This window comes from Zingiber officinale, chromosome 4A (genome assembly GCF_018446385.1).
Source record: "Zingiber officinale cultivar Zhangliang chromosome 4A, Zo_v1.1, whole genome shotgun sequence".
Lineage (NCBI taxonomy): Eukaryota > Viridiplantae > Streptophyta > Magnoliopsida > Zingiberales > Zingiberaceae > Zingiber > Zingiber officinale.
In genome coordinates this window covers 89,654,357-89,681,099 of record NC_055992.1, presented here as the reverse complement: position 1 = coordinate 89,681,099, position 26,743 = coordinate 89,654,357, and the positions used below count along the sequence as shown (strand labels likewise).

At 42.9% G+C, this 26,743-nt stretch overlaps 1 protein-coding gene across 1 annotated transcript; it reads right to left on the bottom strand.

The window, feature by feature from the left end:
• Nucleotide 1: 1 nt before the first annotated feature.
• Nucleotides 2-26,442, bottom strand: LOC121972489 (inactive TPR repeat-containing thioredoxin TTL3-like). The gene is made up of 6 exons (XM_042524152.1): nt 26,202-26,442; nt 1,143-2,148; nt 871-1,066; nt 625-797; nt 217-550; nt 2-145 (listed from the first exon to the last, which is right to left on the bottom strand). Exons 1-6 carry the CDS (start codon nt 26,440-26,442, stop codon nt 2-4), a joined length of 2,094 nt encoding a protein of 697 aa, XP_042380086.1.
• Nucleotides 26,443-26,743: the final 301 nt, after the last annotated feature.

Genomic DNA, 26,743 nt, shown 5'->3' with positions numbered 1-26,743 from the left:
ATTAATTCACAATTTGGAAGAGTTCATCTTGTTTCTTCTTGAGCATGGCTTGAGCCTCAGAGAGAGCTTTAGCCAACTGATCGTCTTCTAGGTTTTCCTGGACCAACAGTTCGTAATCCTTCACCGACGCCTCCCATCTTTCCAACTGTTAAATTCAGTACGAAGTTAGCCATGGAAAACAGAATCGACTGCAAGAATAGACTAGTGACGATCGACCTGGGCATTGCAGTCAGCTCGCCGTCGTCTGGCCTTGCCGTAGGAAGGTCGGACGGCGAGGGCAGCGTTGCAGTCCTCAACCGCTTTCTCGTAGTGCCCAAGCTTGGAACGGCAGGCAGCTCGGTTGAAGAGAAGAGCGGCATTCTGAGAATCATGGTTCAAGCCCTCTCCGTAGGCCACGCATGCCTCTGCGAACTTGGACGCCCTGAAGAGATCGTTGCCCCTGGCTCTTGCTGAGGCTACGGCCCTGGCTCGTCGGGCTACCATGGCCGTCTCTCGGTTGCCTGGGTCGAGTTGAGCCGCCTTCTGGGCCGCCGCCACTGCCTCTTCAAACCTGAATTCAACCCGACACGAGCTAATGGAAAAATAACAAGAAAAGCAAGAAATCGGTTTATGTTGTTAACCAACCTTCCCGCAGCCATGTCGACCTGTGCTCGGATCATGAGGAAGTATGAATTTGCAGTTGCGCCGAAGAACTTGGTAGATTCATCGATGCCGAATCTAGGCGCGCTACTCATGATCGAATCCGCCTCGTCGTGTCGCTGCAACTTCAGGAGTGCCTCAGCTCGCAGTGCGAAGACCTTTGTGAAATTGATGGAACAAAACGATGATCATGCAATGCAAACATAGCAGCATTAGGAGAAGAAATGAAACCTGGGGGGAAGAATCAGCGCCGGAGGAAGCAGCAGATTCTGATCCCTTCAACAGGGTAAGGTAGTCCTTTATCCTGCGTGCTTCATTGGATTGGGAAACATGGGATTGCAGGGCCTGTGCCCTTGACTTGTCCCAGGGACTGGCTTCGTTTCTTGATTGCTTGAAATGATGGACTGCTTTGCCGGCTTCTCCCAATCTAATGATCGATGAGATGCAATGTGGATGTTATGAGAGTTTTGATCGGAGTGCTCTGTTTTCCATGCATGGATTACCTGAGATAGAGAGAAGCGAGACGATGGTGCGCGCGATGGTAAGCGGGATCGATTCTGATGGCCTCTTTGCATTGAGCGACGGCGTCGAAGAGGCGGCCCAGTCCGGTGAGCGCGGCGGCCTTGTTGGCGTAGTAGGAGGCCTTGCCGGGATCCATGACGATGGCGCGGTCGTACATCGCCAGGGCCTCCGCGAACCTTCCCTCCTTGTACTCCTCGTTCCCCATCTCCTTCAGCTCCTCCGGGTCGCGCCTCGTCGACAAAGCGCGGCAGAGCTCCGGCTCCTGCGCCGGCGTGGGACTCGTGATCGCGTCGGCCTTCGCTTCCTTGGCCGTCTTGGGAAGGTAATCGAGCAAGTTTTGGCTGGGAGGATTCTTTGGATTTCCTCGGAGGTTCCCCAGGTTGCCGTACAACATCACGTTCCCGGACGATGCACGTAGGAGGCTGCCGCCTCCGTTGGCTGCGGCGCGCTGCCGGTCGTACAGCATCCCGTCGAGCTCCGCCACGATTCCCTTGCCCACCGCCGCTGCTGTCGTCGGCGGCGGGAGCGCCCTCACGGCCTCCGGAGTCCGCCGGGGCATCTGGACCGCCGCCGGACCCGCCCGGGCCTTCACGACGGGCAGGGGGACCGGGACGGGGACTATAGAAGTCGCGTCGTCGGAGCCCTTTCCCCTCCGCGGCATGCCGGCGTCCGGCGCCATCCTCTCTGCGGCCGCGCCAGCGGGTTCCAAGGACGGGATCGAACTGGTCGACCTCGCCCTCCGCCGGCGGAACAGGCCGCAGCCGGACGCCCTGGGCGACTCGTCGCCGGCGTCCATTGCTTCCGGCGAGGGGTCACCTCGGCGGAGGCGGGTGCCAGCGATGGCGCATGAGAAGGGAAAGCAACGTGAAGAAGGCGCTGGCTCATCTAAAAAGGAGGCGCGGTTGCCACGACCGCGACGACCATGGCCATGGCGACCATGACCACCACCTTGCATGATCGAAATGTGAAAACCATGAACAGTAACCTCTAAAATCACAATTAACGAAAACAGTTAAAAAAACGGAATCGCTCAGATCGAAAGAACAGCTCAAGATCAAACACGCATGCAACACAAATGCAAAAAGCAGGCAGCTCGAAATTAATGGAATTGCTTGGATTCGAAGAACAGATCCACACCACATAGACGCAATGCAAAGAGAATTTCTTTCCCTAAAACTAATTAATTCTAAGAAAATTCTCCCCGCTGTATGCAATCGCTTTAGACCTTCTAAATTTAGAATGTTGCAGTTTGGATCGTCTGGGCATCTGAAAACAAGGTGATTAACTATGTTTTTTTTTCCTCTCTTTCTTTCATTTGGGTTAATCTGGTTTTATTTACCTTTTTTATTTTGTTTTCATTAAAATATAAATTATGGAGTGTATCGTGATGACAGAGGCGTGCACAGATTGATTAATTATATTTTTGTGTATTTTTTGCACGTAGTTGTGGGTGCTCTCCACGTAATTACATGGCTTATATGAGCTTAAAAAATGTAAATAAATAAATATATTAATTAAATAAATTTATAGAATAATTGAACCTGACAAGTAACAACCAATGGATTGTTCTACACGTGGATTGTTCTCCACGTTTTTGTGTATTTTGTTTTATACCTCTATGCCACTGAATCATATTTAGACTAAGAGCCTCCATAATTACATTAAATATTTTCATCCCCTATGTATATCATCAAATAAATATCTTACTCTTTAAATATTCTAAATTTTATAATTAAATATTTCCCTAACCAAATATTTATGAATCCCACATATCAAATATCTCACTCTCAATTTTCTCAAATTCTATAATCAAATATCTCATCAATCAAATTGATACGGTGCGTAAAGGAGAGACTCAATAAGGTCAGGAAGTCAAAAAATCAAGGGACGTGTCAGTCAAAAGTCAAGAGGCATGCCAGTCAATGTTGGAACCCTATGGTAGTTTTAATGTGATCAACCAAATCAGGTTAGGTCATGTTAGTATTTAATCTCTGTGTTTAAGTATGCAGAAGCTTAGGAGCGCAGGAAGTTGAGCGGAAGACGCAACTAGCGAGAAAGATGGCACGAGAAGAGAGTTGACGGACTCGGTGTATCCGAGGGACGAGGTGCTACAGAAGAGTACACTGGAGGACGAGAAGGATGTGCACGACGGTCCGAGGGACAAGAAACCGGGGAGGAATTCTGCAGGAGAAGGTTGGAAAATGGGTTCGGATAAGTCCTATTTCGGTTGGCCGAAATCACCCAAGTAATCGGAGCAGCAAAAGAACCAAAAGGGAGCTGCTGGAGGCGCCCTCAAAGGAGTTAAAGGCGCCTCCGCGCCTTTCAGTGGGAAGGCGCCTTTAAAACGGTTGAAAGCACCTTCAACCACTTGAAGGCGCCTTCAACTAGGTAAATATTGTCGTTGCCAAAGGATAAAGCTTTATCCTTTGGTGCCTCACTGGAGGTGCCTTCCAGTCTGTTGGAGGCGCCTTTCAGCCCCGGATAAGATTTTCTATGGGCTATAAAAAAACCCCTGAACCTAGGAAATAAACATCAACTCAAGTATTCATTTCCTAGCAACTGTCTAAGCAATTAACGAGTGTAAGAGGCTTCTTTGCCTTCACCGAAGGAGATCTTTTAGAGATTTTTCATTGTCCTTGGATTAACAACTACCTAGGTTGTAACCAAGTAAATCTTGTGCCTCGTCTTTTTAGTTGTTAATTTAATTTACTATTATTGTTGCTTTTGATTAGAGTTGAAAAAATGGGAAGGATGTTGTTTTTGTTGATAGGCAATTCACCCCCCTCTTGCCGGTCACCAGCAGTCCAACAATTGGCATCAGAGTCCAACCATCTCAGAAAGACTAACCGCCGACTGAAGCACCGAAACGATGACCAGATCGACAATCTTCCCATCGAAGTTCGAAAGAGAATTTATATCATGGAAGAAATGCATAGAGGTATTTTTTAAAACTGATTTTGAAATTTTATTAATAATTAAATATGATTTTGTAGCTCCCAAAGACCCCCAAGGAAATGAAAAGGAAGAGTACCAATGAACCAAGAAGGAGCAAGCAAATTTCGTAGCAAACGGTCGAGCCGAGTTCTATCTACTCAGCGTACTTCCACACCAGGAAGTAAATTGGATCGGAGATTATGAATCAGCAAAGGAGCTTTAGGAGAAGTTCCTGGAGCTGCACGAAGGAACTTCTGTAGCAAAGTTCGCGAGACGAAACTTGCTTCGGAACCAACTGACAAACCTCCAGATGGAAGAAAGCGAAACAGTTGTGTTGGGATCTAGCACGCTAAACACGCTTAAGCGCAACGGAAAATTAACTAGATCCTCTCCAGAAGATCCATGCAAAGGAGAAAACAATCATATACTAAGTTTTACATGAGAGGTATACCTTTATTGCGTGCCCTTTGCAATCCCGATAGCAACCTTTTCTTTGGATCCAGATCTCAGCGCGATCAAGCGTCCGCGCCTCTACGGTATCCACATGAACACATCCTTCGTTCGTCGCATGAACGAAGCCTTCAGAGAAGAACCATCTTCTTGTGCTAGCAAGAAATTAAACATGATTCGGCCAAGGAGGAAGATTCAGCCATGGAAGGAAGAGGAAGAAGAGGGAGATGAAGAGTCACCATTCTCTTCACTTATCAACACTTATGAAAATTTCATTACAAAAGACTATTTATATTCATCCCATGAATACCAAGGGTCTTTTATCTCTTTGTATTTCTCTTAATGGGTTGAATTTATTATATTGGATTAACCATTAATCCAATAACCCAATAAGTCTAACCCATTGAATCTAATCCATTAATTCAATGTGTCTAATTCAGATTGGACTCAATCCAATGAGAGGGTTCATTTGAGCTAACTCAATGAGTAACCCAAAAGGCCTAATCATCTCATGATTGGCTCTTAGGACTAATTACTAACAATCTCCCACTAGCACTAGTATCAATCACTACTAAGATGACACCAACAGTTTGGATTTACCCATTATTCTTAACATCCTTAGTATTTTAGTCAAACTAAAATATCAATCTCCAAACTAATAACTAATATGTTCTTTGTGTTTGACCCTATAAACTCTCGTAATGTTGACAATGTATCCAAATCAACATTTGCGATACATAAACAATGAGTGGCATCTAACAATGCATCATTGCTACCCAAGTGCCGAGAAAGTCAAGATCTGACCAAACTTGTCCATGACTATTATCTTGTATAACTCAGTCTCTCTATCCTTGATATCTAGATTGATCAATGAGGCATAGATCGTGTCATCCTCTTATCAATTTTTATGTTTCTTGATCTCTAAATAGACACACTCAAACAAATGAGCTCAATATCTTATATTGACTCATCTGAATATGGTCATACATTCTTGTGTCCTACTAATCAAGGAGTTCACAGATATCACTTCCGTCATATGGAAGGGATAGATCCCATCTACATCACTCACATCCTTCTGCATAATTTATTGCATACCCAGTGATCGACTTTATAGTCCACCCTATTACGGGTGACGTTTGACGATACCAAAGTACACAACTCCTTATGTAGGGAATTGTAGTGACTTCAAGTCTAAGGACTGTTTATACCAATAGTCACATGAGAATATTTATGACACTCATATAACAATTCATGAAACATCTCATGGCGGGTCAATTCAATACATATTCTCTAATATATACTCATGTGTCAACCTGATATCTCATATACATGACTTGTGAGATTAAATCATCTGTTGACCTACATGCTAGTTTTAACGCATTAATATTGTCCTTGTATATTAAGGCTCGACTAGGAATAGTTTAGAGTAGCGTTCTCTATAATATCTCACTATCAATTCAACCAATTGATATATTGTAGATTAGAACCTTCTACTCTATGACATTATTTTACTTATCCATTCGGCACTGAACTGAAATAAATATAATAACCATAACCTTTGCCTTCTAACTGCGATCTAGAATTATCCTTGTCAATTTGAAAGCTTGCACCACTATAACCCTTTACAGCAACAGCTGTAGCCCTTTACAGCAATAGCTGTAACCCTTTACAGCAATAGCTGTAACCCTTTACAGCAAGCTCTTCATTGCCTCCAAAGATCAAGAAATAATCTTGAGTTCTTCTCAAGTACTTAAGAATATTCTTGACTATTCTCCAGTGACCATCACCTGGATCTGACCGACATCTGCTCGTCATGCTTAACGCATACGAGACATCTGGGCGAGTACAAAGAATGGCGTACATGATAGACTCTATAGCAGATGCATAAGGAATTTGATCCATGTGGTCCCTTGCTTCCTTAGAAGAGGGGCATTGAGTCTTCGAAAGACTCACACCATGTGACATAGGCAGGAATCCCTTCTTAGAATTCTGCATGGCAAAACTTTTAAGCGTCTTGTCAATATATGTACTCTATCTTATAACAAGCCATCTCCTGGATCTATCTCTATAGATCTTAATGCCCAAAATATAGGTTGCTTCACCTAAGTCCTTTATTGAGAAATAATTCCCAAGCCAAGTCTTCACTGACTGAAGAGTAGGGATATCATTTCCAATAAGAAGTATGTCATCTACATATAATATGAGAAAAATGACTGTGCTCCCACTAACCTTCTTGTAGACACAAGGTTCATCTTCATTCTTAATGAAGTCAAACGTTTTGATCGCATCATCGAATCGAAGATTTCAGCTTCTAGATGCTTGCTTTAATCCATAAATGGATTGTTGCAACTTACACACCTTTCCAGCATGCTCTGAATCGACAAAACCCTTAGGTTGTGTCATGTACACATCCTCGAGTAGATTTCCATTAAGAAATTTGATTTTGACATCCATCTGTCAAATCTCATAATTATAATAAGCAGCAATAGCAAGCATTATCCGAATAGACTTAGAGCATCATAACTGGTGAAAAGGTTTCATCATAGTCTATACTATGAATTTATTTGAATCCTTTAGCTACCTATCTACCTTTATAGGTATATGTCTTTCCATGTCAGTCTTCACCTTGAAGACCCACTTACACCCAATGGGTTTGATCCCTTCAGGTAGATCAACCAAAGTTCATACTTAGTTAGTATACATGGATTCTATTTCGGATCTCATGACCTCAAGTTATTTCTCAGAATCTGGGCCCTGTACAGCTTCTTGATAGGATGTGGGCTCGTTGAGACCAACTAGAACTACATCACCATTGTCAAACAAGAGAAAAGAATATCTCTCAGGTTGACGACAAGTCCTATCAGATCTGCGTAGAACTTGTGCTACTTGAACAGGTTGTTGTTCCACAACTTTTTGCGGTGTAATAAAATCATGATCCACAATATCTTATGGTACATGTTCAATTTCCATCATAGCGTCGGTGCTAGTTTGTGTATCTTGAACTTCTTCAAGATTGACTCCACTCCCACTAATTTTTCTAGAAATAAATTCCCTTTCTAGAAAGACATCATTTCTGGCAACAACCACTTTGCCTTGTGTGGGATTATAGAAGTAATATCCCTTTGTTTCCTTGGAATATCCAACAAAATAGCACTTGTCTGATTTGGATCATAGTTTATCTGAGACTTGTCGTCTAACGTAAGCCTCGCAACTCCAAATCTTTATAAAAGACATCTTGGGACTCTTCCCTGTCCATATCGTATATGATGTCTTTATGACGACTTTGGATGGAATTCAATTAAGTGTGAAAGTAGCTGTCTCTAGAGCATGCCCCCAGAAGGAAGTAGGAAGATTTGTATGACTCATCATCGATTGTATCATATCTAATAAAGTATGGTTCATCATTTTTGATACACCATTCCATTGTGGTGTTCCAGGTGAAGTGAGTTGAGATATAATCCCACACTCAACGAGATGGTCATGAAACTCTTGGCTAAGATATTCCCCACCTTGATCTGATTAAAGCATCTTAATACTCTTACCAAGTTGATTTTGTACTTCATTCTTGAATTCTTTAAACTTTTCAAAGGATTCTGACTTGTGTCTCATCGGATACACATAGTCGTATCTACTGAAATCATCAATGAAGGTAATGAAGTAATAATAGCCTCCTCTAGCTGCTATTCTGAAAAGGCCACATACATCAGTATATATAAGTCCTGACAGATCATTAGACCTTTTGTCGTGACCACTAAATGGAGTTTTTGTCATCTTACCTTGAAGACAAGATTCGCATACCACATATGATTAAAAATCAAATGAGTCCAAAAGTCCATTCTTATGGAGTTAGGATATGTGACTCTCATTTATGTGACCCAAGCGACAATGCCAGAGATATGTTTGGTTCAAATCATTATACTTGAACCATTTGGTATTTATGTTATAGATTGAGTTGTTATAGTCTAGAACATAGAGGTCATTCACAAGATGTACACTGTTGGTGCAACCTTAGGTCAAGGTTGACCTGGTTGACCCGACTCGAGTTGACGTGACTCGAGTTGTATTTTGATGTTTGACTTGGGAAGATTGTCGGTGCAACCTTAGGTCAAGGTTGACCTAGTTGTGTTGCATGTTGATGTTTGACACTCGTGAGAGAGTTCTATTCTTGATGTGGGACAAGAATAGATGTTTGGGAGATTATTGGTGCAACCGTAGGTCAAGGTTGACTTGGTTGACCTGATTCGGGAAAAGTCCAAGTATGAAGACTTGGCACGGAAAAGTCCAAGCAGGGAGCTTGGCACTGGAAAAGTCCAAGTATGGAGACTTGGCACGGAAAAGTCCAAGCAGGGAGCTTGGCACGCGAACAGTCCAAGTATGGAGACTTGGCACTGGAAAAGTCCAAGTATGGAGACTTGGCACGGGGAAAGTCCAAACAGGGAGTTTGGCACGGGGAAAAATCCTAGTGAGTGAAGCTAGGTGAAGGTGAAAGTCCTGGTGAGTGAAGCCAGGTGAAAATCCTAGTGAGTGAAGCTAGGTGAATGAAAAAGTCCTAACTGGGATGTTAGGCAGTGTGGAAAGTCCTGGTGAGGGAAGCCGGGGAAGAAATCCTGGTGAGTGAAGTCGGTGAAAGTCCTAACTGGGATGTTAGGCGGTGTGGAAATCCTGGTGAGAGGTGAAAGTCCCGTGAGTGAAGCAGGCAAGGGAAAATCCAGATGGATCGGGGATGATCGGACTTGGTGTTGGAAAGTCCAAGTAGGTCAAAGGATTGACCGGACACTTGGAAGGGAGTTCTAGCAGTCAAGGGAGTGACCGGATGCTAGGGATGAAGTACCAATAGGTCAAGGTTGACCGGATATTGGTTTGGAAGTCTTGGGACTTGGTTTGGGCAAAACCAAGCTCGGATCGGTCACCGACCGATCCAATGTCTGTTTGCTCGATCGGTCCGGTGACCGATCGGGCGTGCTCTCTTGATTACCTGATCGATCGGTGGACCGATCGCCAGCTTAACAGAGGCGAAAAGAAGGCGGTGATCGATCCATATCTGATCGATGCGTGGACCGATCGAGGCATCGCGAGAAGGGAAAGGAAGGGATCGGTGCGTGAACCGATCACCTCTCTCGATCGGTCCACGCCTGTAGACCGATCCACCTCTTCCCTGATCGGTCCGCAGACCGATCAGAGTTCTAGCCGTTGCGACGCAACGGCTAGTTTCTTCTGTCTTCTTCGCAGGTTATAAAAGAGGTTGAGAAGCTACTGTTGGACTTCTTCTTCCTTCTTCTCTTCTACTAAAGAGCTGCTGTTCTAGTGCTTGAGCTTTGTTGAGCTCTTCTTCGCAAGCTTCGCGTGAGCTTCTCGACTGGGATATCCTGCTATTGTAGGTGTTCTGAGGAGCTGCTGCTTCAACGAAATCCAGTCAGCGAGGAGGCAAGAAAACCTGTGTTTTTACATTCATTGTTCTTGTCTTCTTGTATTTCTTGTTGTATTCCTTTCTTGCTGTTGCAAGAATATTGTGGCAAGGTTTCTCCACCCACAAGGAGTATATTGTATTAGCCGGTTCTCCGGGGACTCATCCACCGACGGATTGACTGGACTCGTCCACCTTACGGACACGCCGAGGAGTAGGAGCCCTAATCTCCGAACCTCGTTACATCGACGCGTTGAGGTTTGATCTTCTTGTTTTCGTTTCCTTGTTTGTTTTTCCGCTGCGCTAACGAATTGTAGGAAGAAAAACGAGAAATTGGGGTCGGCTATTCACACCCCCCTCTCTAGCCGCGTACAAAGGATCCTAACAAGTGGTATCAGAGCGAGGCCGCTCTTCGACGGATCAACACCCGGGGGAGCACAAGCTAGAGATGGATCTCTATGGAGAAGACATCACCATTCAACCCTTCTACGAGTCTCACGACAACTTCACATATTGGAAGGTAAGGATGATGTATTTTCTTAGAACTAATATGTTAAATTGGTTTTGTGTACAAGAAGGGTTTTCCCCTCCTATGGATGAGGAAGGAAAACCTATCAAGAAGAAGGAGTGGACGAAAGAGCAAATCCGACAATCCGAAATCAATGACGAGGTAACAAAAATTATTGAATTTGCTTTACCTAATAATGTTTTGTGCAAGATAGATAGGTACAACAATGCCAAGGAGTTGTGGAACAACTTGGCCAAACTCCATGAGGAGAGCTCCACTTCAAGCCATGAAGAGGAGCCTAGTGAGCCAAGTAGCTCACATCATGGAAGAAGCGAATTGGGAGTTGAGGGCTACTCAACATCCAAGGAAGAAGAGGAGGAGAGTTCTTCTTCAAGTTCGGAGCAAGAAGAAGAAGCTTCTACCTCCGGGAGGGATGAAGAAGAGAGCTCGCATCCACCCTCAACCCTAGGTAACTCAAGCAATTTAAGTTCAATTAAATTACATATTATGTGCTTTGAGTGTAGGGAACGTGGACATTACAAGAGTAAATGTCCAAAGAGGGTAAGAAAGACTCCACCGGCGCCAAAGGTCAAGGAAGCCGGAGTCCCGAAACGCAAGGGCAAGGAGCACATCGTGTGCTTCCAATGCAAGCAAAGGGGACACTATAGGAGCCATTGTCCAAGGGGGAGGCAACCTCATAAGGGCAAGAGACCGGGCACATCGATAGGGGGAGCTAAGGCAAACCCTAAGGTATCTTTTAAGGCTCATTCGTGCAATTCTAGTAGGATACATGCTAGTAATTTTATTGCATTAGTCAATAATGATAAGCATGTTAACACTAGAAATCAATACATGTGCTTAGGTGCTAAACATGTCAACCTAGATAGGGATACTACTAGGAATGCTAACCCTAGGATTAACACTTCTAAGGTTAAGGAAAACCTAGGTAGAAACCCTAAATCAACTAGACACATGCCTAGGAACACCTCAAGAAAGAATGAAAAATCAAAACTTGAGGTATTAGAGAAAGAAAATCAAGCCTTAAGGTCAAGACTTGACTCTCTAGAAAAGGCTCTTAAGGATTTGACTCTAGGGTCTAGGGGTCAAAAACCCAAGTCCAAGGACAAGAAAGGTTTGGGTCACAAACCTAAGTCCCAATTGGTCAAGCCCACCTATCATAATGTTCCATTCGATTATGGAACAAAACCTACGGCTAGGAAGACCACTACCAAAGTCACAAGGGAAGTCACCCCTATAGTTGACCTTGATGAGACCCAAATGACCAAGGCTTTAAAGCCTAAGAGGGTCATTAGGAGGGTTGCTAGGGAAGTTATCCCTAGTGAATATTTAGTGAACCCAATGAGCTCTAATAGGTATTGGGTTCCTAGGAGCATCTTCTCTACCCCATAAATGGGTTAGAGAGTGTCAACTCCAATTAGAAGGGTAGTTAACCCAACTTTGAGGAAATTGACACTCAAGGAGCATTTTCAAGGTTTTGAGAACTTTTGAAAATGAAATGGAATTATCATTTACTCCTTTGAAGAGCTAAATGTGCCTAATGGTGGAAATATCATTTTTAATCTTAAGTGGCACAATTTGAGGAAAACCTAGAGAAATACCATAATTGGGATTTTGGTTTTCTCTTAGGGATATATGGGCAATCTAGGGTTAGATTTTAAGTTAGCTAAGGCTAAGGATACTTAGATAGGGATTTAGGTATTTTATTTGTGCTAACTTGCCATGATTGGTTGCCATATGCCATGCCATGACATCATATTTATTTTATTATCATTTGAAATGTCATGATAATGCTTAGGTTATCTATATGTCATGTGTTAGTTTCGTTTCAAACTTTATGCCATGACATCATGACATTGGCACATGTTTTCATTGATGATACCATTTTATGTCATGTCATCATCTCTTGCATTAGTAATCAATTGAATTGATTTAAGGATGAAAAACACACTTTGATATTGAGATCAAATTTGTGTTTAGAAAATGCATGAGACCTTAGTCTAAGATACCTAAACCCATATCTCACATCAAAATTGACTTGGATGTGTGTTGATACACTTTAAATGTGTGTGAGATATTAGGATCATGAGTTAGGATCAAGGTGCATAGTTCTCGTACCTAGATGAGCCTAATTCAAGAAAATTGGGATCATAGGGAAAGCTTGTGTACAAGTCATGTGCATATAGCCCTAAGATTGTGGTCCCAAATTAAAGGGTTTGAAATCATTTCAAAATTGTTTTGAAAAACCTTGATGAAGCTTTCCTAGTGATAGCATTCATCATTGAATATTGTGATACAAAGTTGACTTAACTTTGAACTATTTCAAAGTTTTTGAATTTTGTATCAAGATTTGAAAATGGAAGTTATTCTCATAGAAAACTATTTTTCCATGATAGTGTATGTTATGAGGAATGTATCCTCAAAATTTCACATTTTTTCGAATTTTCTGGAATTTTCTAGGAGTTTCTGAATTTTGGGAAGGAAATTTCAGAAATCTGCCTATCAGAGTCTGGATCGGTCTGGGGACCGATCCAGGTAAGTCCTGATCGGTCTGCGGACCGATCCAGTGAAGCATGGATCGGTCTGCAGACCGATCCAGTAAGATCCGGTGAAGGCCTGATCGGTCCGGGGACCGATCCATGGGGTTTCTGATCGGTCTGGGGACCGATCAGTGCGTGCCAATTTCTGATTTTCAGCTGTTGGTCTGAAATTTCAGCTGGAAGTTGGGTTTTGTGGATTTCTAAAGGTTTGGAACTCTCAAAGACATTGTTGGTGCAATGGTCAAGGGGGAGTTGACCTTTAGGGGGAGTTTTACCTAATTGTCAAGAGGAGTTGACTTTTAGGGGGAGTTTGTACTCCTTAAGACTTTTGAGGATTAGTGATATGGGATTATCACTAAATTGATTGTTGAGTTTAGTATCAAGGGGGAAATTAAGAGTTTCAATGAAAGGTATGGGACTTTCATTAGGAAGAAACTCTTGACCTTGATACTCTCCTTTTTCTTTTTGATGTGTGTCAAAAAGGGGAGAGTGTTCATTGGAGAATTATTGGAGAACCCAAGTTAGGTTATCGGTTTAACCTAAGCTAGGGAAAGAATGTCAAGGAAGAACATTGGAATTCTTTTTGATGTGTGTCAAAAAGGGGGAGAATTATTGGAGACCCCAAGTTAGGTTATCGGGTTAACCTAAGGGGAGAATGTCTAGAGAATGTTCAAGGAAAGAACATTGGACATTGGAAGATGATTGAAAACCTAACTTGATTATGGTTTTGTCAAACATCAAAAAGGGGGAGATTGTTGGTGCAACCTTAGGTCAAGGTTGACCTGGTTGACCCGACTCGAGTTGACGTGACTCGAGTTGTATTTTGATGTTTGACTTGGGAAGATTGTCGGTGCAACCTTAGGTCAAGGTTGACCTAGTTGTGTTGCATGTTGATGTTTGACACTCGTGAGAGAGTTCTATTCTTGATGTGGGACAAGAATAGATGTTTGGGAGATTATTGGTGCAACCGTAGGTCAAGGTTGACTTGGTTGACCTGATTCGGGAAAAGTCCAAGTATGAAGACTTGGCACGGAAAAGTCCAAGCAGGGAGCTTGGCACTGGAAAAGTCCAAGTATGGAGACTTGGCACGGAAAAGTCCAAGCAGGGAGCTTGGCACGCGAACAGTCCAAGTATGGAGACTTGGCACTGGAAAAGTCCAAGTATGGAGACTTGGCACGGGGAAAGTCCAAACAGGGAGTTTGGCACGGGGAAAAATCCTAGTGAGTGAAGCTAGGTGAAGGTGAAAGTCCTGGTGAGTGAAGCCAGGTGAAAATCCTAGTGAGTGAAGTTAGGTGAATGAAAAAGTCCTAACTGGGATGTTAGGCAGTGTGGAAAGTCCTGGTGAGTGAAGCCAGGCAGTGGGAAAGTCCTGGTGAGTGAAGTCAGGCAGTGAGAAAGTCCTAACTGGGATGTTAGGCAGTGTGGAAATCCTGGTGAGTGGAGCCAGGTGAAAGTCCTGGTGAGTGAAGCCAGGCAAGGGAAAATCCAGATGGATTAGGGATGATCGGACTTCTGGTGTTGGAAAGTCCAAGTAGGTCAAAGGGATTGACCGGACACTTGGAAGGGAGTTCTAGCAGGTCAAGGGAGTGACCAGATGCTAGGGATGAAGTACCAATAGGTCAAGGTTGACCGGATATTGGTTTGGAAGTCTTGGGACTTGGTTTGGGCAAAAACCAAGCTCTGGATCGGTCACCAGACCGATCCAAAGAAGTCTTTTCTCGATCGGTCCGGTGACCGATCGGGCTGCTAAAATGCTTATCGATCCGATCATCAAGCGAACAGAGGCGAAAAGAAAGGCGGTGATCGATCCACGCATCGATCAGGCCGTATCTGATCGATCGTGGACCGATCGAGACGCAGCATCGCGAGAAGGGAAAGGAAGGGATCGGCGTGAACCGATCCAGCCTCTGCTCGATCGGTCCGCAGACCGATCCAGCAGGGCACAGAATCGTAGCAAGTTTGATCGATCAGTGGATCGATCAGCAGCTAGCTGGGAAGTTAGTTCTGAGTTCCTAGCTCAGATGGGAGGTCAAGTATCCTCCTTAGCACATGTCCACCAACCGGAAGGGGCTTAAATCTCTTCCTTCTAACAGCGAGCTTCTCGACTGGGATATCCTGCTATTGTAGGTGTTCTGAGGAGCTGCTGCTTCAACGAAATCCAGTCGGCGAGGAGGCAAGAAAACCTGTGTTTTTACATTCATTGTTCTTGTCTTCTTGTATTTCTTGTTGTATTCCTTTCTTGCTGTTGCAAGAATATTGTGGCAAGGTTTCTCCACCCACAAGGAGTATATTGTATTAGCCGGTTCTCCGGGGACTCATCCACCGACGGATTGACTGGACTCGTCCACCTTACGGACACGCCGAGGAGTAGGAGCCCTAATCTCCGAACCTCGTTACATCGACGCGTTGAGGTTTGATCTTCTTGTTTTCGTTTCCTTGTTTGTTTTTCCGCTGCGCTAACGAATTGTAGGAAGAAAAACGAGAAATTGGGGTCGGCTATTCACACCCCCCTCTCTAGCCGCGTACAAAGGATCCTAACAGTACACTACAATAGATCATTTCATTGAAATAAATGGAACAACATTTATCCTTTATTACAAATGAGAATCCTTTCTTGTCCAAACAAGAAACAGAGATAATGCACTTAGTTAAGGTAGGCACAGAACAACACTCTTCAAGTTCTAAAACATGCCTAGTGGGAAAAGATAAGGAATATGCTCCTACAGCTATAGTAGCAACTCTTATGTCATTGCCTACTCATAGGTCCACTTTGCCCTTTGTCAATGATCTACTATTTCTCAGCCCCTTCACATTAGTACAAATGTGAGATTCACACTAGGTATCTAATACCCGTGAAGAAGAAATTGACAGATTAACTTCTATAACATATATACCTAAGGCAGAATTCTCACTTCTCTTCCTTTTCAATTCCTCTAGATATAACTTGCAGTTCCTCTTCCAGTGTCTGATCTCACCACAATGGAAGTAGGTTCCTTCCTTAATAACCCCACCTTTGAGTTTCAATGTATGAGTCTTGCCCTTTCCTTTGGCTTGGATCTTACCCTTATATTTAGGCTTCCACTTGCCTTTTCCCTTAGACACCATCAAAATGGTTCTAGGCTTTGTCTTCTTAAGGTTGAGTTCAGCAGTTCTTAACATGCTCAACATCTCAGACAGTGGTTTGTCAATTTCATTCATGTTGTAGTTCATGACAAATTGACTATAACTATTGGGCAATGACTACAAGATAAGATCAGTGGTCAATTCTTAGCCTAATGATACTCCCAATCGTTTTGGGTTTTCTACATACCTAATTATTTTGAGTGCATATGACCCTACAGGACTTCCTTCTTGCATTCTGCATTAAAACAGTGCTTTAAAGATCTCAAATCTCTCATGCCTTGCTTGTCCTTGATATAATTGTCCAAGATATTCAACCATATCATAAGCATCCATGTTCTCATGTCGCTTCTAAAGTTCAGAGTTCATGGTAGCGAGCATAAGGTATGATACATCTAATGCATCATCTTGATGCTTCTTGTAAGCATCCCTATCAGCTCTAGTGGTTGTAGCAGGGGGTACTTCAGGAATAGGATGCTCTAGGACGTATAGTTTTCTTTCTCTTTTGAGAATTATTCTCATGTTTCTATACCAGTCTAGGAAATTAGCTCCATTGAGCTTGTCCTTATCAAGGATAGATCGCAGAGATAGTGTCTTTTACGTACTAGACGACATGGTGATCTACAACAATAAAATGCAGAGAAGTATCATACTCTGATCATTCAATTAGGCCTTTAATTAAATGATTCTCCCACTGAATTCTAAAGCTTGATAGGAGCAAGTCACTACTAGCTCTAAATCCAAAAGTAAAGACATTCAAGTGGGACAAGATCCATACTATACCTCATCTTGAATTAGCTTTGGCTAATCACCCAAGACTTGTATAAATTAGGTAGGCAATGTGTACCAATTGGACAAGATCCATATTATACCTTATCTTGAGTTAGCTTTGGCTAATCGCCAAAGACTTGTATAACTTAGGTAGACAACGTTTACCAATTACATCCTATGTAACTCTTGTATCTTTATGTGAACAAAACTATTTGTTCATTTTCCCATCTCATGAAATCTACATTATAACTCATTTTGAGTTAGCTTTGGTTAATCGCCCAAGACTAGTATAATTTGAATTTCATCATATGAGATATGCCTCTAAGTTCTCAACTTAGTTAAGTCACACCCAAAGTCCAATAGTCAGACATCATAATTGTCCTGTCGCACTCTACCAAGATAAAACGAGTCACTTTGCTTTGGCAAACCTAACTACAAATGATCGAGGTAGTAGTGAGTACCAAACTTTGGTAGGCATATAAAAGGACCTAATTACGATAGCTACACATGCATCACATACATTCATGGCATATCATGGCATACATCAACATATATGCTAATTTAAAGGTGACATGGTTATGGCCCCCATAAACTACGATCTTCTCAAGCCAATGAGAAGAGTGATAAGTCAACCTAGGTCTAAGTAGCTTCTCCAAGCGCTTCCTTGGTTGTCATGTGTTGTTGTCCTTCCTTCCTTTTCACCCGTCATCCAGAAGACTAACTCTTTCTAATTTTGTACATTACAAAATCTAAAGAAACTCGAGTTACATTCGAGTGTAGTCTAAAATTACAACAGGAATGGAAAAAGATGAAGGCACGACACGTAGGCCGTATTATGAATTACAACATTACACACATCCAATCACATTGGGATTGAAGGGTCATAACCATGCACCATGTCATATCTATTCATAATATTTTATGACATAAAATTTACTATGATTGGAACAACTAATATGAGCCGTAACGCCACGACGGTTCCAATAGTCGGTTAGCGGGCGGGGTCAAGGGGTAGCTCCCCCGAAGCAAAATTTATTTTGCATACTCATTTATGAGTTGCTGCTATACTCGAGACCCTCCTACCCTCAAGACCGATTATGTTTCATTCTAAACAAAATACCTTTGGCCGAGACTTTGTTGGTCATACACCAACTATGTTTTGTTCCCAACAAAACACTCATTTAGGTCAAGACTCAGGATTTGGCCGAGACTCAGAATCTGGCCAAGACTCACAGTTTGGTCGAGACTCATCTTCTGGCTGAGAGTCAAGTGTGGCCGAAACTCACCATTTTGCCAATCATAGTAAACCTTTGAGCAATTTCTATATCATATATAAAAATTCTAATAACTTAGCATAGCCCTTCGCAAGTGGCTCTGATACCACTGTTGAGATCTAGCACGCTAAACACGCTTAAGTGTAGCGGAAAATTAACTAGATCCTCTCCAGAAGATCCATGCAAAGGAGAAAACAATCATATACTAAGTTTTACATGAGAGGTATACCTTTGTTGTGTGCCCTTCGCAATCCCGATAGCAACCTTTTCTTTGAATCCCGATCTCAGTGCGATCAAGCGTCCGTGCCTCTACGGTATCCACACGAACACATCCTTCGTTCGTCGCATGAACAAAGCCTTTGGAGAAGAACCATCTTCTTGTGCTAGCAAGAAACATGGTTCGGCCAAGGAGGAAGATTAAGCCGTGGAAGGAAGAGGAAGAAGAGGGAGATGAAGAGTCACCATTCTCTTCACTTATCAACACTTATGAAAAATTCATTACAAAAGGCTATTTATATTCATCCCATGAATACCAAGGGTCTTTCGTCTCTTTGTATTCCTCTTAATGGGTTGGATTTATTATATTGGATTAATCATTAATCCAATAACCCAATAAGTCTAATCCATTGAGTCTAACCCATTAATCCAATGTGTCTAATTCAGATTGGACTCAATCCAATGAGTGAGTTCATTTGAGTCTAACTCAATGAGTAACCCAAAAAACCTAATCATATCATGATTGACTCTTAGGGCTAATTACTAACAAGTTGCACATCTACACTCGAGGATTAAAGAACTCATCACCAGACTCACGAATCTTGAAGAAAAGGTAACGAACCAAGATTCATTAAGGTATGCTTTAAACGCATTTCCTAGAACACCTGAGTGGACATCTATTGTCGATTCATTTTACATATCTAAAGACCTCGAAGTTAGTTCATTAGAAAGTCTTTTTTCCACATTTGAACTTCACAAATCAAGATGTGCAGACTTTAAAACAAAGGAGAAAAGAAAGCCCACAACATAGCACTAAAAGCCAACCAAAAGAGCGTACCAAATTCAGACTTTGAAACATCCATCGACGCAAATGAAGTGGTACTATTGGTAAGAAAATTTAATAAATTTATTTAATCTAATAAATTTAAGTTGTAGATAAAAAGGGACAATCAAAATAAAAGGAAGGTCCGATGCTACAACTACAATGAAGAAGGGCACATCAAGGATGACTATCCCAAGCTAAAGAAGAAGGAGAATGGAAGGGCAATACACTAAAGCACAAGAACTTGAAGGCCACATGAGATGAATCATCGTCCTCTACGTCTAAGATCGAAGCTTACACCGGACTAGCTCTATTGACTGGCCACTAAGAAGAAGACGAAAGTAGCTCAGAAATGAGCATCGATGAAGGGGGAGGATCATCAGAGGAAAGCTCCAATGAAGGGGGAGCATCAGTTCACGAGGTAAACAAGGTACGTGCTCTTTCACCCGAACAATCTTTCCAATATATTAAAATACTTTCTAAAAATTTGTGCAAATTAGAAAATGAAAATACTGATTTGAAAAGACAACTAGCCAAGGCATTCCCATTAGAATTATTTGATAGTTTAAAGTTAGAAAATGAAAAATTAAAAGAAAAAAATAGAATTATTCAAATAAAATTTTGCATGCACAAATACCGATAATCATTCAAATGTTAGACCTATCAGTAGGCTAAACTGGTATTTACGATTTCATAGGGGTTAGCTTAGAAAAATCCCCAGAAGTTATATACCCCCAAATTTTTAATTAACCCAGTAGGAAGGAACCTATATTGGGTTCCAAAATCGTATTTGGATTAAATTTTATTTTGAACTTTTAGAGAGAAAATTAAATGTTTAATTTCTTTAAGAGACTTTGTCTAAAAAGTGGTTGTTGCTCCAATAACCAAGAAGGCCTAGTGGCTCGCCACAGCCTAGAAGTCAATTAATGAAATGAATATTTAATTGACTAACAGTTAAGCATTTAAATTAACTAATGCTTTCAATGTTTGTCAAAAATTCTATCAGAAATTATTTAGAAATTTTTTATTATTTCATCACTTATATTTTTTTAACAGTTAGAAAAATTTTCAAAATATTTTGCTTTGACTCAAATTTTTAGGCTTACACCTTAATATTTTTCTGAAATTTTTTCCTACTTTTTAATGAATCCATTTTTTTAATATGATCAAAAGGAGGAGAAGTGAAGAACAAGTCTAGGGGGAGGGTACTTGCAAAGTTTTTTCTTATAAGTTTTTGCTTAGAAAAATTTTTCTTACAAATCTTTTACTTGCAAATTTTTACTTAAAAAATTTTTTACTTAGAAAAAAAATTTCCTTGCAAACTTTTTTTTCACAAAAATTAAAATTATTTTTTATTTTTTGGTTTACCCTAACTTAAATTAGATTTGATTATATTAAAAAGGAGGAGATTGTTGGAACCCCGTGGTAGTTTTGATATGATCAACCAAGTCAGATTAGATTCTGTTAGTATTTGATCTCTGTGTTTAAGTGTGCATGAGCTTAGGAGCATAGGAAGTCAAGTGGAAGGCGCAACTAGTGAGAAGGATGGCACGGGAAGAGAGTCGACAGACTTGGTGCATCCGAGGGACGAGGTGCTACAGAAAAGTACACCGACGAACAAGAAGGACGCGTACGGCGATCCGAGGGACAAGAAACCGGGGAGGAAGTCTGCTTGAGGAGAAGGCCGAAAAATGGTTTTGGGTGAGCCTTATTTCAGTTGGCAGAAATCACCCAAGCGATCGGAGCAGCAAGAGAGCCAAAAGGGAGCTGCGGAGCTGTTGGAGGCCCTCAAAGGAGTTAAAGGCACCTCTGCACCTTTCAGTGAGAAGGCGCCTTCAACCCACCATGGAAGGTGCCTTCAACCACTTGAAGGTGCCTTCGACCAGGCAAATATTGTCATTACCAAAGGATAAAGTTTTATCCTTTGGCGTCTCGCTGGATGCACCTTCCAGCTTGTTGGAGGGGCCTTCCAGCCCCAGATAAGATTTTCCAGGGGCTATAAAAAGACCCCTGGACCTAGGAAATAAACATCAACTCAAGTATTCATTTCCTAGCAACTGTCTGAGTAATTAATGAGTGTAAGAGGCTTCTCCGCCTTCACCGAAGGAGATCTTTTAGAACTTTTTCATTGTCCTTGGATTAATAACCACCTAAGTTGTAACCAAGTAAATCTTGTATTTTGTCTTTTTAGTTGTTAATTTAATTTACTATTACTGTTGCTTTTAATTAGAATTGAAAGAACGGGAAGGGTGTTGTTTTTTGTTGATAGGCAATTCACCCCCCCCCCCCCTCTTACCGGCAACTAGCGGGCCAATAGTCAACAGTCAAAGAGAGAGGGGAGTTAGATCGCCTCATGTCATTAGCCGTATAATTTCTGGTCAATCACAGGTAGGGCAAGACCCCAGATCTGAGACATGAGGCAAAGCTTGGACTAGTTCCTAGCCTGCCCCCGGCTGATCGGATCTCCCCATCTCGGGCTTTATAGATGGTCCCGGTACTTTTACTAAGAAAACTCCTGACCGGCTCTTCAACGGTCAAATCATGAAAGATAGGTCTCTCACTGCATTCTCATATAAAACCTGGTCGGTTCACCATAGCTCATCCTTTTCATCAAAGCTCAACCTTGGTAACACATTTGAGTGGTCATCCCGAGCTGCCACTCCTACCTCCTACCACAATGTCAGGGAATCATAACCTCCTACCAGAGAATAACTGTCAGACGCTAGAGAATATTCCAGTGGTCTGCCACTCCTTGAGAGTGGAACCTTCCTTCTATCAATAGAAGGTCATCGTACAACCTCTCTCACTCGACAGGCTCTGACACCCGACATACTCAGCTTTAATTATCATATATAATTGTGATTGTGCACACGCGTTGTGTATATAATATAATACATAAATACTAGTGTCACCCTTGCTTGAGAATCCTAGTAGGAGCATGTTATTGTATTATACTCCCCCTTATAAAAAAAAATAATTAATATCATACTTTATCTTAGCCAAAAAGCTGAGAAAAATATACTTTTTAACGTCGCTAGCCCAAGATATTCATAAAAGCTTCTTTGCTCATAGTGTTATCAATCATAAGACAAGAGACTAAAAAGAATCATGATAGTACATATTTTTTATATAAAACAACCAGAGAAAAATTCTCAATAATACACCGCAGTTGAGTCTCAAACTTTAGATTTCTAATTGATTAATAAGAAATTTTTTTAATAATATGTCATAGCTGAGTCTCAAATTTTAGATCCTTGATTGATTAATGAAAAAAATTTCTAATAATATGTTGCAACTGAGTCTTGAACTATAGATCACTGATTAATGTGTATGTGAAAATTACTAATAAACCTAGAAATTATTTTCAATGTGAAAAGAAAAAAGGATATTAACGTAATTTAATTTTGACCTTCACCAAATTAATTGACAATTAGTTAGTAAAGAGTCCAAAATCTTAATAAAATAGTAAGATAGGCATCATTATAGTTCAATTGATCGACTCAATCCGATCCAAGATTCAACTATAAGCTTTTTAATTGTAACAATTTAAATAGACGTTATTGGAGTTGGAATTACCACGACTGTTGGCACCATACTTACCTTCCAATAGATCATCATTAAGGAATTTAGATTATACTCATTCCAATTACCAAATTCAAAGTGTCTCATATTGTTATTTATTATCACTACCTCTGCGTGTCAGGATTGAGTAATTTGCATGCCTATTACCTTTTTTGGATGTAATAGACATTTCTCAGGCTCCCTTTCCAGAATCAAACTCTAATTCTCCGTTATCCGTCACCATCATGGTATGTAATTATCCTACCATCGAAAGTTGATAGGGAGATATTTGAATGATGTATTGCCAGCATGAGGGCCAATGCGATCCGTTGAGTTACCATGAATTATTGGAACAACGAGCAAAGCCTTCATCAATCATTTTGTCTGATAAATGCATCCCTTCAAAAGGTCGGGATTTGTTACATGTATTAGCTCTAGAATTACTACGATTATCTAAGTAGGGACACATGCATGCCTTAATATTTGAGACAAGTATATGACTACTAGCAGGATCAACCAGGCCTTCTATTAGTGCTTCCCGATTTGCCCTGATAGCTAGTAAAAAAACTTCCATGAGACTGGAGCAGTTACTGTTAGAATTTTGGGGTCATAATTATAATTATAAATGTCTAATGTCATCAATTAAAGAAGTCATAATTTAATGTGATCAAATTTATGATTAAGGAATATAACTTAAGGGTTTAATTGCTATGAATAAATTAATGTGGATACCATGTACAATTTCTAATTTGTTGAGGGACCAAATTAGAAATAGGCAAACTTATGTTTCTATAAATAAGGGTTATGGTCCCAATTTGCAGAAGAGACTTTTGTTTTGTTTCCTCATCGACAAAACTCTTTGGACATTAAGAAAAATCTGCAAATTGAAGACCTTGCCAAAAATCGACTGCATACTATGGATTCTGGTACGCTTCCATAATTCTGTCTATCCAATTTATAATTTCTTAAAAATTGAATAGAATGCATATATTTTGTGTTGAGATTACTCAACCTATTTTTCTATCAATTGGTATCAGAGTTGATCCTGTCCGAACGCTGAGTCGATGGACGCTGGGCACGTGGCGCTCTCCGAACTGGTGACGTGGAGCTCTGACCGGCCGTATGGATCTCCGGTGAACCTGCAAAGAAGTCGGGCCGGGAAGGGGTTCCCGGCGACGACCCTCCAACGCTCAAGTCAGGCAAGAGGAAAACGATGAAGTGGCTCCGAATATGAGAGATTGCGTACCTCCGGCGAAGTCTAAGGGCTCTTATACAGAGTTGTGGGGAGGCTTGTGCACACATACCGAGGCATACACGTGTCATGTACCATACCCTAGTATGGGCTTACCAGAGGAGCATGCCTGACACCATACTACTACAGTCTGAGCACCTCTCTGATGGGACGGTCAAACCTTCTGTCGTAAAATTCTGCGTATGGCTTGGTCGTTGAACATGTCTGTTGTCAGAAGATGTTCCCCAATGTCCCCTTGTCCTTTTGTCTCTCCTCTCCCCGCGCCGGGCATCCGACCGCTTGGCAGGAACATCGCTTCCGACCGGGCGTAGGCATTGGTCTGACCGAGAAGATTCCCGGTCACGTGCTCGGCTTAGACTGTTCCTTCACAATCATTGCTGCTTTATACCTCGGTCGGGCGGGCTACCCGCTCGGCCCGGCGACTCTGTTCACCATGAACGTCGGAAACCCGACTCCTCGTCGAGTTATCTTTGATTCTGCCCGGACCCGATCGGGCAGTCGACCCTCCCCTTTTCCGGTCGACCGGACCTCCTACTGACCCTTTTGACTTTTGACCTCTACGTGTCATTGACTCCCCTTTAAAGGAGGCCCCTGTCCTTACTGTCGGATCACTTGCCTCCTCGTCAAGTCTAGTCGAAGGAGACGATTAGTCCGACTGACTGGACTGCTAGTCACACTGAGCGGCATCTCTGTGGAACTATCCTCCGCTCGACCCCCACGGGGTAGCTATAACGTCAGTCAACGCCAACATTCCTCGGATCTCTTCGGAATTTACGCTAATCTTCGACATTAAGGTCGGGCATGCGCTCATTAAATGCACTCCAGTGGCCGAATGCCACGTGGCGCTGCTGCCGTCATCGTACGACGGCGGCGTCGCGAGCGACGAGACCGAGGCTGTTTGAAATGGACGGCCCGATGCGTGCTCCGGTCCCCGTGACCTGCATCCAACGGTGGAGGCCGCTCGGGCTCAACCCTATAAAGCCTTCGCCTTCTCCCCCTCCTCGCCGCATTTGTGTCTTCGTGTGTCCCGTAACCTCCTTTGGTGCTTCAGTGCTCCGGCAGCTTCGGTTCTCCTCTTTCCGGCGATTCCGTGTTCCTCGTCGATCTCCATTCTTCTCTGTAAGGTTCTTCTTCTTTTCTATCTTTGGTTCTTGTGTTTTCTTTGCGTTTCTTTTCCGAGTTTTGGTCCTTCGGGCACTATTTCGTTTGTCATCCTCTTCCTTCTATCATCTGCATTTCTTCTCGCCTTTTGTGGTCTTGCCCATTCGGACAATGACCAGTTCCTCTCAGCCTCAAGATCCAGCCCTCGACCCGTGGTATACCACCATGGAGTCGCACTTCGATCGGCGCGACGTCAATATTTTGATGGACAATTTTGACATCCCCTCTGATTTTGAAATTATCCTACCCTCCCCCTCCGCTCGGCCACACAAACCGCCGCGCGGAGCTTTCTGTGTTTTCCGCGACCAGTTCATAGCCGGTCTGCGCTTTCCAATCCATCCCTTCATCGTAGAAGTTTGTAATTTTTTCGGCATTCCGCTCGGAAGCTTAGTCCCTAACACTTTCCGCCTTCTATGCGGCGGCGTCGTCTTGTTCAAAATCCACAACATTCCCCTCCGACCGGAGGTCTTCTATTATTTTTATTATACTCAATAGTCCGAGCTGGGTACTTACATGTTCCAGGCTCGGCCCAGTTTAGTCTTCTTTAATAAACTACCCTCTTCCAATAAACATTGGAAAGAGTACTACTTCTATCTTCGTCTTCCCGACCGGGCCTCTTTCCGAACCCAGTGGCAGGTCGGACCGCCAATCTCCCCTGAGCTAAAGAGGTTCAAGACCCGACCGGACTATCTTCACACTGCCAACATGCTAGCCGGTCTGAAGTTCGACATCAACAAATTCTTACCTGAAGGGGTGATGTACATATTCGGCCTGAGTCCGATCCAGACTCCCCTCCTGAGCGGCTTCGATAAGAATTTTACTTGTGCATTCGCCTTGATTGCTAACTGATTTTCTCCATTTTCCTTTGCAGCGGACATTGTCATGGAGTCCGTGATGGCTGGCATTTTGAAGAGGAAAGCGGCGGCGCTCGAGGCCGCAGCTGCTAAGGAGATGGATGTACTTGGCATTGAGCCGGCCGGCTCACACGAAGGGGAGAGCGGGACTCACGAGGAGTCGGCCGCTGCATCTCCCCAGGATGTGGCGAGAGGCGCCACCCCCAGCAGAGGACCAACTGTCCAAGAGGAAGGCTCTGCTCAGGAGGAAGAGCGCCCTCTCCGACAAAAGAGGCGCCGAACGGAAACACCACTTCGTTCGGCCACTTCCGCAGTCCAGCCGCCCGAACGGACCACCGCTGATTCTCGCGGCAAAGCCCCAGCGGTTGAGGCGATTTCGTCCAATCGGACCCCATCCCAGCTGGATGCATCCGTGGACCCCCTCGAGGCCATTCCTGTCAGCGCCCTTCCGCCCGCTCCCCGCCGAGTTAAACGTTCGGCCATTTTGTCCCAGTTTTCTGCGCCGGCCTCCGATCCTTCCCCAGCTTCCGCTCAAATGACTCCCGGTCGACACCGTACCATCAGGATCTCCCTGCATCTCCCCACTGAAGAATTGATGTCAGAGTCTGATCGGCCAACCGCGCCCGAGCACATGATCACAATGAAGGAGCCTCTAGCCGAAATGTGGGCCGACGCCCGAGCAAGTGTCGCTATGAT

Bases quoted from the DNA above. Each gene is read 5' to 3' on its own strand.
- LOC121972489 (XM_042524152.1), bottom strand. From the start codon at position 26,442: ATGGGGTCCGATTGGACGAAATCGCCTCAACCGCTGGGGCTTTGCCGC. The intron at 551-624 runs GTTGGTTAACAA...GGTTGAATTCAG, and splicing joins GTCGACATGGCTGCGGGAAG to GTTTGAAGAGGCAGTGGCGG. The intron at 146-216 runs GTCGATCGTCAC...TGAATTTAACAG, and splicing joins GAGCTGACTGCAATGCCCAG to TTGGAAAGATGGGAGGCGTC.